Source organism: Enoplosus armatus, chromosome 21 (genome assembly GCF_043641665.1).
Source record: "Enoplosus armatus isolate fEnoArm2 chromosome 21, fEnoArm2.hap1, whole genome shotgun sequence".
Lineage (NCBI taxonomy): Eukaryota > Metazoa > Chordata > Actinopteri > Centrarchiformes > Enoplosidae > Enoplosus > Enoplosus armatus.
Genome location: NC_092200.1, coordinates 19026766 through 19039645, shown reverse-complemented (window position 1 = coordinate 19039645; position 12880 = coordinate 19026766). Strand labels below are relative to the sequence as shown.

At 45.9% G+C, this 12880-nt stretch overlaps 1 protein-coding gene across 1 annotated transcript in view; it reads right to left on the bottom strand.

Moving 5' to 3' along the window:
- tgfbr1b (transforming growth factor, beta receptor 1 b) overlaps positions 1-12249 on the bottom strand; it is a 39383-nt gene extending 27134 nt beyond the window's left edge. Inside the window, exon 1 of the mRNA XM_070928388.1 lies at positions 12186-12249. Coding sequence (XP_070784489.1) covers positions 12186-12249 — 64 coding nt within the window. The remainder of the gene's footprint in view (positions 1-12185) is intronic.
- Between the last annotated feature and the right edge of the window lie 631 nt (positions 12250-12880).

Below are 12880 nucleotides of genomic sequence, written 5' to 3'. Positions count from 1 at the left end.
AAACCTCCCCGCGGCCTGCTCACGGATATGATATTTGCGAGATCATTACGCCAGTGCTTTCCGAGCGGGACCACAATGAGCCGATGAGAGAGAGAGAGAGAGAGAGAGAGAGAGAGAGAGAGAGAGAGAGAGAGAGAGAGAGAGAGAGAGAGGGAGAGGGGTCCAGGCCCGGGGTTCAGGCCCGGAGTCAAGCGACGGGAAATATTGTAACCCTTGAGGCTAACGTTAGCTTGCATGCTACTGTTGAGAGTCAGCAGGTCAGTATGGGGCTTCGTCGACATGCTCCGGGCCATAAAGGGATTATGAGATGATGTGGGAGAGCAGAAATATAACAAAAAAGAAATATCAGCAGACACTAAGTACTAAAAAGGGGACTCAGTTCAGGTTTAAACTGGGGCTGTGGCTTAGGGCCCCGGAAGCCCAGAGCCTTGGTGTCCCTGAAAACTGTGCCTGGTTGGCCTGTGCCCAAATTACCACCGCGAACAAGTAGGTTTTATACTACCACTACTACACTATTTTCTCTCTGCATCATTCAGCTATTTACTACTAAAATGGTGCCTTTTTTTGTGGTGAATAACTTCTGATGCACATTGTCAATGAAAACAGAGCGGCGCCTGCACACTCCAGAGAGAGAGAGTGTGTGTGTGTGTGTGTGTGTGTGTGTGTGTGTGTGTGTGTGTGTGGGCTCTTACTACCAGTCTACTGGAAGCTGGGACTGTGCGCTGAGAGCCTATTATTCTGCTGCCAGGCATACGGTTATACGCATGTCTGAAGTGAGAGCCTCAGCAGGCCGAATGCAGGAGGGTGTGGGAGTTCTGGTTTGGACGTTTCAGGGGCTTCAGTGAGTGACTGATGATGGGTAGACATGCAATGAAGATTTAAAAAAAAAAAAAGGGGGGGGGGGGCTTAGAACACGTTCTTTATTCATAGTTACAACCCTTTAACCAAATGACAACTGAGCATTTCCTCTTGGTCACAACCTGAAGCTAAATTTAACATCTAAATATATGCATTGTATTCATTTCAAGACAGATATTTTATTCATTTTAAAGTCAGAAATGAATGCAATTATTAAGGGGCGATTTCAAAACACAAAGTCTGTGCTGCAAACTGGAAGCGTGGAGTTTGAAAGATGAAAAACACTGTGGAGTGGCATTATGGGAAATGTAGGACCCAGTGTTTTGAAACTGAATCAATACTAGGAACTAAAAAGTCAAGATACCTCAGCCTTTGCTTCCACTTCCCTCAAGTCCGTCGCTGGAATATGTTCCCAACAGATTTTTGACTTTTTTAAAATTTTTATTCATGTGTCTGACAAATAAGCCAACATTCACGTGATCTCATGCATTCTTCATTCACCCATCTGGCCCGCACGGTGCAGGTCAAAACAAGACCATGCCCCAAAAAACACAGACCTCCTCTTCCAGGGTATGGATTCATTTGAGACTGTGACGACATTTCATTTAGGGGTCCACTTCACAGTATAACCACTCTCAAACCTGTCTGATAGAGGCTAATATCATCGTTCCAACGAAGCAAATACCTGTCAAGCACTTAAGACGCCTCGCCTCCCTCCGGGGGAGGGGGTGTTTCTCCCGTTTCCAGGCTGCACAAATATATATATATATATATATATATATATATATATATTTATATATATATACAGTATATAGATAGATAGATAGATAGATAGATAGAAAAAAACATAAAAGAGCCCAAGTTTGGCATGAGGCACTTGGAATGAGAATCAAAACGTTCAGTGCTTCGCCTTCCCTGGGATCTGAAGGAGAGCGGCGCCGTTTCAAACACCAAAACGCCCGTCGTGAATTAAACAACAGTCCCGACTGAACTGTCACCCAGCTTGCATCTCAGCCTCGCGTCGTCTGCGACCGGGAGATGCCTCTGAACTTGACAAGCCTTTTGGAGGAGCCGCGCCTCCCCTGTAGATGAAGTCGGTCTTTGCCAGTGGGGACAAATAACGCAAACTGACAGGTTTCTTCTTTGCTATAAAAACACAGGCGGATAAAAGACAGAACTGCCTCTCCAAACCTCGATATAAAAACAGATCAGTGAGGCAAATTTCCTCTAATGAATGTTACGAAAGCATTTCATCATGTTTGTATAACAGAGCTTGGTAGACTGGAGTTCTTTCTGATTGAAGTCTCTTGCTGGGTCTGAAATAGTCAGACTGTGCTTGCAGCAGGAAAAAGCTCCTACAATAGTGCGATTTTTTCAATACCGTCTTCATACATCTGTGTCGATACCTTCATTCAGCAGGAGCACGCAATTCAGAACACTTCTGGGTTCAAGAATTGGTGGGCTGACCGAGACTAAGCCACAGCCCCTGTTTAAAGCCCCTTCACACCCACCTCCGCTTGTTTCTAGGGTGAAAACTAGTTTTCCGAGGGCCCCTCTATTGTGTTTCACTGATATATAATGTCTTTTAATAAAAAGTGCAGTGCCTCATCTGTCATGAATACTCTGCCCCTCCACCCCCACCCACCAACAACAATCTGAGGCATGCCATTGTCTGCTTTCGAAGCAACACCTTGGCGAATGTGCAGTCACATGGACACATCAGACCCTCTCCTCACCCCGGTCGTGCGGAGAATTAATTGCCGCTATCGCCATGGCAACCACAATCTCTGCAGAGAGATGTGCTCTCCTGTATGGCATTATGCTTAGAGACCCTGTTGTAATTATTTTCCATCTAAATGTGAACTTTTGTTATTATTATCATCATCATGACACTCTGGGGGCCTGCTTTAATAGCGACTGACGGGCTCACTGTTCTTTTCAGGATTTTCTGACCTCTACATCTCGCATATCGCCTTTTACACAAAAAACTGTGTGAAACCAGACTTGTACTGTGTTTGAGAAAAATAAAAGCAATGTACACCCTGGCGGATAACCTGGAGTACAGGCTTGTGTTAAAAACACAAAAGCACACACGGGTTCACCTGTGTACCTTTGACGCAGAAACACTACTTTCCAGAATATATATGGACTGACCCCAGTGTGGCAGCATTTTCTTCCGCTGTCAACATTTGCCAGGTAAACAGCATTAGCGCAAAGCTACACTGTAAAAGCTGTAGACAACACTGTGATCCATCCTCAAGAGCCACAGCCTACACAGGTAGCACATAAATATCACACATTATGTTTAAACACAAAATGTTACTGTCCACATGTTGCCCTGCCCCCACCCCACTCCATTCCTTAGATGTGGATCACCCCTATTCAGTGGGATTTATTCAGCTCCCACAGTCATTTCCATAGGTCATGGCCCCTACCCGCACCAAACGCCTGTCCCATCCACCCATCAAGCTCCATTATGGCCGGCCTTTTGTCCATACCAGATGTGCCCTCTGTATGTGTGTGTGTGTTGGGCAAAGGGGCCCACTGCCCCAGACCCGGATGAACCTCCTCCTCCCTCGCACGGACCAGAAAGGCTGCTATCTGGCCTGCTGAATTGTTTGTCCTCGCGGGTGGAAGCTGGAGCCGCAGCTCGGCCGCTTGGTGTAAACCAAACAGTGGCCCACACTGTAACACGCTGGCTAGGGGAGTGCAGCGGTAGCCTGAAAACAACACACTTTCAGTACAGTCTGCATTAACTTAAAAAGGTCCAGAGAGGCTACTCTGATGTAGCGGTATTAGTATTACCATCGATGTGTGTGTGTGCGAATTGATTCGTTTGGTCTATAAAATGTCCAAAAAAAAGAAAAAAGGCCAAAGTGACACCAACCAACAGTCCAAAAGCCAAAGACTCTTCTTTTACTGTCATAAAGGAACAAAGAAAAGCAGCAGATCCTCACATTTAAGAAGCTGGAACCAGCATACGTTTCACATTTTGGCTTGAAAAATGACTGAAACGATTTATCAATTATCAAAATGTGTTGCACTTTGCAGAACATTTGGACATCCGCAGCGTTTGCCGACAGCTGCGTCGGCCGCAAAACAATGGGTGCGCCATGCAACCTGTATGTTTCGTCACAAAAGAGGAAATAAAGCTGAGGCAGCTTTTTCTTCCGACAAAACAAAGGAGGAGGTATAGGCCATACAGACTGAGAATGGAGGGAGGGGGGGGCTGTACATCTGTCTGAGCCGCTGGTCTTATAAATATGCAGCAGCTTGATCTAAAGGTTAGACAGCCTGCACCCTGGCAGCTGCTCCAACCCCCCCCCCACACACACACACAAACACACACAAACACACAGCCATTTACAATAGAGAGAGCTCAAGGACGAGTCCTTAATCAAGGAGTCCAAACCAAATAACCGCCATCATCATCTTCCAGAAGTCCCCTTCCTCACACAGATGACTTCACTAAAACGGCATTTCTCGTCGTGTGAGCCTGACAGTGAGGCAGGGCAGGGCCGCCACAGCAGAGAGGGTACCACAAACTAGATGCATAGGAAAACACATCAACATATATATTATGACGTGGCAAATGTACGCAGAACTGCGGGTACAACAACAGAATTCATGTTCAATGCAGTGATTTTGTGTTCCGTTATGCTTATACACACCCTCAGAAGGATTCTTCTTCTGTGTTTATTCTTCCCTGCCAGCTTCCTTTTCCTGCCTTCAGTTTGTTTCTCAAACAAACAGTCATCTGGCGTTACAGTTGGTGGATTACACAGACAAACAAACCCGCCCGGCTTCCCACTTTTCAATCTACGCATACTGAGAGAGGGCGAAAGGCGACGCAGGGACTCTAAATGTCGATTTCAGGGATGTAGTTTAATCAGATTCTATTTCAGTTCTATTTAATTCTCACTGAGCACACAGAGAACGTGGGTTGATTAGGATAATAAACATGGACTGTCACCGTTTTGGGTCTTCAACAAAAGAAATAACAACCCCAGTAACTCCTTTCTCCTTCTACACAGCATTATCTAAGCTGGACAGTCCCAACAGGAGTGCAGTTTCAGATAAACTACGTCACACACACACGCGCAGAGGAAACCCTCCTGAGTGATGCAGGGATAGTGGAAGAGGCGGGGGTGGAGGAGAGCACCAGAGGAAGTTAATGGAGGCCAGAGAGGGGGGAGAGCTGTTTCAAGCAGCTGACTCACAGCTCAGACTCAACCGGCTGACTGTCTGGCTGGCTGCACCGCTGGCTGCACCGCTGGCTGCACCGCTGGCTGCACCGGTGTCTTGTCTGTCTTCACTTTATCAAGAGCAACAGCTATTGATGACAAGACATTTAGCGTGGTGCATACAATGACATTTTCTATGCAGTATGTGCAACAGAAAGGAACAAATATAATGTAATATAAAATATTTTGTATGCAGTTTTGGCCTTAAACAGTGTCGTCCCTTTTCCTTTAACACATCCCATGTTTGTCTTTTGTCTCCCCCACATTACTCCTGAGTACGTCTGGAATAATGCGACTGGAATGAGGTTAAAAATAACAAAACAACAACAACAAATTGGGCAAATTACTTTTCTCACCAGCACCAGCGGCCTCAGGAGAATCTGAACCATCGTTCACAGATTCAATTTGTGTGGAATCGTCTCAAGAAGTGTTCAAAAAGCTTCAAATGTGACCATCGGTGCATCTCATCACCTGGCCCGTTTGCTTTTCCTGGGAATATTTTTACCTGGATGTTTCGCTCTCCTGCTCTAGGCTTCACTGTTTCAATAATAGTCATTTTCCTTCTGTCTCCAACGCAGACATTTCCTTTCTTTAAATCCCGCCCGACAACAGAGATTTCGCCAAATAAGATCTGTTTGCCCCAGGGCACGCCGTTTTATTACTCCCATTCATATATAAAAAAAAAGAAAACAAGTCATCAGGCATCGGCAGCCACTTCACGCAAAAACCCAGATCTCAGAAAAGGCTGACTGGCTGTTTTGGCGAAAGACTGCAAGCACAAATCAGCACACATCATCACTAAGCTTTCAGTTAGGCCGTGACACACCAAGCCAAACTAACATCATCAAAAGGCAGACTGACCAAACACTTTGCATCGCCTCATGTCTTCAGTTAACCCTCTGGACCCCGGTAGAACCCTGGAACGCTGCTGCAGTTCACCGAGAACCCTCACTTCAATGAGCATTTTCCTACTTAATCCAAACAAACGTGAAGAACACGTCAAAAACATGAAGAAATTGACAATAACAAGTTGTTTTCATTTAAAAAAAAACACCAGATAAAAACAACAAATTGCACTGAAACTCTTGTAAATAGTTATTTCCTATAATTTCATAATTTATCATATCTTCCTCACACAACACAAAACTTTTTTTTTTTCTTTGAAAGAACATTTCTCTCCGTTTGCTTCCTGGGTCGACATTCAGAGTCTGACAACAAAACAGACCCTCCGCTGGATAACGCTGGGCTTTCAAAATAAAAGAGAAACGTCAACCCACACGGCAATGTTATTAGAACAAATGACAGTAATGTGGTGGCAGGTAGTGTCTTGGGTGACTTTTGAGAAAAAAAGGAAAACACCACAAACACTACGGGCTACAGCCAGCTGATGTACCGCATGCAACATGGCTTCTACTCCTCTGTGAGAAGCAACAACTAAAAGTCTGCATTTTCAAATCGGAGTCATTGCAGAAAGCGGACCGCTTTAGTTTCTTCCTGTTTTCTTATGTTCACAATACAAAGTGACATGTCTGCTAAAAAAGGTTGCAGAGCTTTGTTTCAGCTTTGCTCTGCACTGGCGCTGTCAGCTTGTGGTTTTCCTCCGGTGGAAGAAAACAGAACACAAAGAAGGTAAAGCACACTGAAGTGATTATTCTTCTAGGCTGTACAGCCAGTCGAGAGAGAGAGAGTTGTAGGGTGTAGCAGTACATGTACTCGTCCTGAACCATTATGTCTACTAGTCGCACGCGCGGAACAGAAATTCTGGAGCATTTTGGCAGTGAACCGATGCTGTCGCATGCTGATGTAATTACAGCAAAAATGGACACAAAACACTCTTTCACAAAAAAAAAAAAAAGGTCTGTCTCTGTAGCGATCCTTTCCATAATGTTAGGACACTTACGACAAATTGGGTCCAGATTTAAAAATACCAGAAGTTCCCTTTAAATTGTCCGTTTCAACTGTCTAACATCGGACAGCCAATCACCAGCATTATTAGATCTCAGTACAAGCGTGCTGCAGCTTATTTGCGCGCTGACGCTGATGAGATTTACTCCTTAGGTATCGAAACGATCAGTGCCGGTATCAAAGTTCGGTTCGGACTAGGTGACTGGAAGAGAGACTGATGTGCTGTCATAACCTGATGAAACCAACGTTTACACAAAGCTGGTCAGCAATCGGTTTCAGCTGTGACCTCGACATTACTGTTGAGACTTGTAAGTGTGTTCGTGAGACTTTACACTGCAGCCCCGAGAGCTTTTGGACTGGCAACGCAATGCGAATACAGGCTCTTAAGTGGGAGATCACACTATGCTCACCTGTGAGCATATGTCTGAAACAAATAACCCACTGTTCGGCTGTGGAAGTCCACTTATTTACACTTATTAGTGTCTGTGAGCATCATTTGGACTTTGGATCCAATTAGGATACGTGGTTGCACGGTCTGAACCCTGAGTTATTGCACAGGTAGCCTAAATATATGCTACCCAGGCTCCTTTATTTGAGATGGAGCCGTTCAGCCAGGTTTTTGTCGGTCCCTGAACACCTATTAAGGGAAAGCAGTTTCAGTCTCAGAAATCCTACAATGACCTAGAATAATCAGGAATACATTAGCGCAGTGGTGAGTAAATACCATCCCATGGGTCAGCCCTGCAACAATAATATTGTTGTTGTCACTGACCCCCGTTGAACAATGCTGACAAAAAAAAAAGTGCATACCAACTCACTGATCCTCAAATGGCCAAGTCAAGTGGTGCAACAGTGCCAGAGAAGCCACAAAAATGTGGTACGTGGAAACACAGACACCGGCTTCTGGTGCGAGAAACACATCGCATATGACTACACAATGACATTCAGTGAATTGGCTGCATTACTATGGAGGAAACAAACGAGAGCTGGTGGTGGGGGGGCAACATGGTGTGCTCTGGCTTGGTAGAGGCGGTGTGGGGCGGGAGGCTTTGCCAAAATCTGGAAAAGAAATGCTCCAAAAAAGGACTTCAGACAGACACCGTACAAAATTGAACTTTAAAAAAAAAAAAAGGTAGGCTGGGTGTGTCCGTCTAAAAACATTTTATCTCAAAGGCTCAGGAGTAAAAAGAACAAAAGCTGATCAGGTGGAACCCGTCTGCAGAGATCAACTACTGGCACTGGGAATCTTATTCCCATCTGACATGAACAAGCAAAACTTGCCCCTCTCGTAAACACAGAACCCAGCAGTGGAGCTTGTGATTCCCTGGCCTCCCCATGATGAAGGAGAGCAGAGTGTGTGTGTGTGTGTGTGTGTGTGTGAGTGAGTGAGGGGGGGGCATTCATTAACGCATTGCTGCCTTTGAATCCGATGGCCATTGGCATGGCTACAACCTCTCAAATTAGTTGTGGTCCCTTAGGCCGGGACAACGGGCTTCCAGGGTCACCCGCATGCCTGGCATTCCTCTACTGCTAGTACTGACAGCGGCAGCACAGCACCCACAAAAACAATGCTACACAAGCTTTTTTTTCTCCATAGAAACACAAAACCGTCACACACACAAAAAAGGCCCCCTGGCAGCTGGGGGGGGGGGGGGGGGGGTCAACAACATGGTGCAGATGAAAGTAAGTGCAAAATATCGTCTCTCGGCGGTCTCAGTGGAGTTTTTACTGTATCAAGGCAACATATCAGTTGAAGCCTACAGAAAAAGAAGAAGCGGAACTCCCACAGTGGCCTTGATGAGAAATTCCATGACTGCTGCTTTACTGTAAAATATTCCATCCTGATTTGCTGGCGCTTTTCCAAACGAGTGAACACTGGTTTCAACCGCACCTGGGCTATGGAGCACTTTAAGTGCAATGTGCATCGATCAATTTGGAAGAAGAAAAAAAAAAGCACTTGCTATTTCAGTGTACAGCCACATCCCTCGAGCTTTCGATGAATTTTACTGCATCAGTTATCAGAATTTCAGAGTTTCAATGACTGGCCGTAACATCCCCCCCGGGGATGCTTTAAACTAGTTCTAACCTTGCTTTGAGTGGTGGTGGAAAATGACTGCATTAAAGAACTATTTATACCACCAACTATTGTCATCACAGATTAATCTGCTGATTATTTCCTTGATTAAAAATCGACCTGATCACAATTTACCAGACAGTAACAGTGACATTTTCAAATATCTTGTTTTGTCCCACAAAACAGTCTAAACCCAAAGACATTCCAGTTATTATCATATAAGACCAACAAAAGCAGCACGGGAATCGATTATCAAATTAGTTGTCAATTAGTTCTATGTTGATGGACTAATTGATTCATTGCCTTATCTTTTGGCATACCCAGGTTTCTCAAAACTGGGATAAAGGCTCGTGTGCCGCAGTTTCCGCACATGCCTTGTGTCATTTCCTGTTGCATTCAAACTGCCACAGCATTGTAACTTCGCAGTATGAGACTGGGACACACTGCAGGATATACACCTCTCTGAATTCATAGTTATTTATTAATTTAATTAATTCCAAGACCAGGAGCGACCCTGGAGCAAGACAAGCTCATCCTAACCCCCCCCCACCCTCTGTTGCCAGGGATAGTCGGGATAGATCTGGAGTCTCCCTTGACAGCGGCTTGCATTTGACTCGAGAGTGCTGACACAACGCTCATCCTTTATACCAGCCACTCCAGCTAAATATGGGCCCATTTACTTACTATGCCTAAAGGGCGCAGAGGGGAGATGCACAGGACTCAGAGTAGACAAATTAAACTGGAAGGCGGGGGGGGGGGGACGAGTGACAGAGCATGAGGTCGATGGGAGGATGACTGAGGGCTGGTAGGATGAGGAGAGTAGTAGTGACACCACCTGATTTAACCCACTGCCAGCGCTTGTGGATGTGTGCGGATGCTTTAGTGTGTGTGTGTGTGTGTGCGCGTGCGAATGCAGCTAAAGCAAGTGTGTGTGAGCTGCAGGGGTGTGGTCCTGAACACTGAACAGAAACGTGTCATGCAAAAGGTGTCAGTGAAGGTGCTCTCTGGCTAAATCATGTGTATCCTTTTGTGAATGTACTATGCAATATCTAAATATACAGCCTTGATATTCATGTCACTCACATAACGGCTGAAATGTGCACTGGTGCACCGATTCTTTTTTTTTTTTTTTTCCTTTCTTAAATCTGTGGGTCAGATTATCTGCATCTATAATGTTGGATGCTTTTCTGATGTAAATGATGCAGCTCCAGCCGCGGAACCACGCCATGACAATCCCATTGCTGGACAAAGAGAGCGGAATTCCCTCCCTTCTTCTGTGCGTGTCCCCGAGCCAACATATCAATTTAATAGCCAGCCTGCATCCGAGGCGGCAGCAGCAGCAGCAGCGGCGGCGGCGGCGGTAGGTGGGGTATATGAGGACACCACCGTGCTTCTGGCATGGGGAGGTTTCAGATGAGATCTTTATGTATGCATGCTCCTCCACTCATGATGAGTCTCTCTCTCTCTCTCTCTCTCTCTCTCTCTCTCTCTCTCTCCACACAAAGGAATGTCACACAAAGGAAACGCGTGAGTCTGCGAGTCAATAGGGGGGGGGGGCGCGCACACACACACACTATCGCCCCTTTTGCAATACGCTGACCACTGAAACAAGGAAGAACGCGCACAGTTCCGCTGCGAAATGAAAACACAAAATCTCAGCGTAGCAACGGCAAGCATGGACGGCACCAGCGGCTGGTGACTGGTGTGAACAGTGCCGTTCTCTGATGAGGAGCCATAAACGCCGAGTCCGGTTCGCAAATCTTTCGGGGGTAACTCAGTAGTGCTTGTCGGCGACCACAAGCACTCCCATTACACATGACTCAAAAACATTTCAACTGCAGCCTCCTTCCTTCCTCGGCAATCGCACGCAGTGAAGTAAAACTATCACTGAAAAGCTACTCCCAGAGCGGAGTTTAGAAACGCACCAGGGGACTTCAACAAAACGGTTATTAGACTTGGATAGTGCGGAGCAGCATTAAATTTGGCAGCTTTTGAATGGAGTTTTGCGTACTCGGGTGGGTTGTATACTGTTAAACTGGGGAGAACGAGAAGTGCTGAAGAAATTGTTTGACAGCAAGCGGTCCCCCCTCCCCTCCCAACCCCCGCTATGTCACATGTCTAAACTAATAAGACCAATGTCACCATTACATATCACACAACAAGCCACTATAGCACCGTTACGGCAAGTTACAGCAAAACACGAGAACGGAAAGACTTTGCGTTCCAGTTCAACACTGCCACTAGCCGCGGCTAAATGCTAGCAGGCTAACGAGATGGTGCAGAGTAACGTTAGATAAGCATCTGTCAGACGGCAAGTTTAAATACGAGTTAGCACTCCCTGCTGCTTATTGACTCACTAATTAGACAAGAGGACAAACTAGGCTAGAGGAGGCATTTACCAGACTGGACAACAAATATTAGGCAGAGGAATAAGTCAGGAATTCAACTGCCCACTTTACTCAAAAGAGTCCAAACATTTCTGAGCTAGGACATCATTGTCATAGCATCTTGAGACGAGGAAAAATAGTAACCGGGGGACAAACGTGAGGTTGCACCGAGAGATAACGGTCCGCTGGAACAAGACAGGCATTCTGCCCCGAGAAAGCATAAACTTATGCAGTTCAATTATGGGCAACAATCACAAGGTGAATGAATAACCAGCGCTTGGCAGAAAAGCAAACATCAACTCAGTGATGCAAACTTTGCATTTTCGAAACTGAGGACTGTTCCTCCGGGACGGACTCCGGTGCTCTTTGTTGGCAAAGCGGAATCCAAAAAAAAAAAAGCTGGGACCGAAGCATGGCCGAAGAGAGGCCAGCTTTGGTCCTGAGCTACGGCCGTCGGCCCTTTTATGCCCAATGTGACTTTTTAGACCCCCGCTCCTTTTTTTTCTCTCTCCCCCAGACAATAAACATTCCTCAGACAGGCAGCAGCAGGCTGGCCGCCGACCCTGCGCCATCTTAGTTAGACACACTCTGCTTCTTCAGGCTTCTTGAACAAAGAGCTTTTCTGGCGGAACTGTCCGGACCCGAGAGCGTAACTTTCGAGAAGCACACGAGAAACACAAAAACACAAGTCCACGTTGTCCTTCTGCGAGCACTCACCGGTGTTTTCTTGTATCCTTGTCCAGAACAGGAGGACAATCAGAAGGCATGGTATTGCATCCATCGTGGCTACGGACCAGACTGGCAGCCGACTGCTAACTTCTCCCAGCGCTGAGGAAGGTAGACGCTGATTGGCCGCTGAAGCCGCGGATCCCGCCTTAGCAGCGCTTTCTCGGGGGAAGGTCGATGCCGATTGGCGGAGAGACCTGCCACACCCCGCCCCACTGGAGCAACTACCACTGCTGTAAACAAACACTGTTGCTATTCACTATAATGACAAAATATATAATAATATATATAATACATATCTATCAGGTTACACTCATATTACTTCTATAATAAGAGATGTTTTGATGAACAACACGTTCTATTATAACCTTTTAACAACCACAAAACTTGTATTAAACTCCTTAAACAGCCTGAACACTGGGAAATCAGATCAGAAATACTTTACTGTTCCCCGGGAGGTGTCTTGAGATTAGAAAATCTTAAAAAATGGTTAGAAAATGTAGTCAAAGGCTAAACGTATACATCTCTCACGCAGCCAACATTAAACAGAATCCTCTGCAGAGAAGTATGTCTTTGTGAGGAGGGGGGGAAAAAAGTATTTTGTGCCTGAGGAAGACAGAGGAAGGTGACACTCATGTGATTTTGTCAGACAGAAAGAACGTGTCACAGTGGCTCTGGCTGAGGGA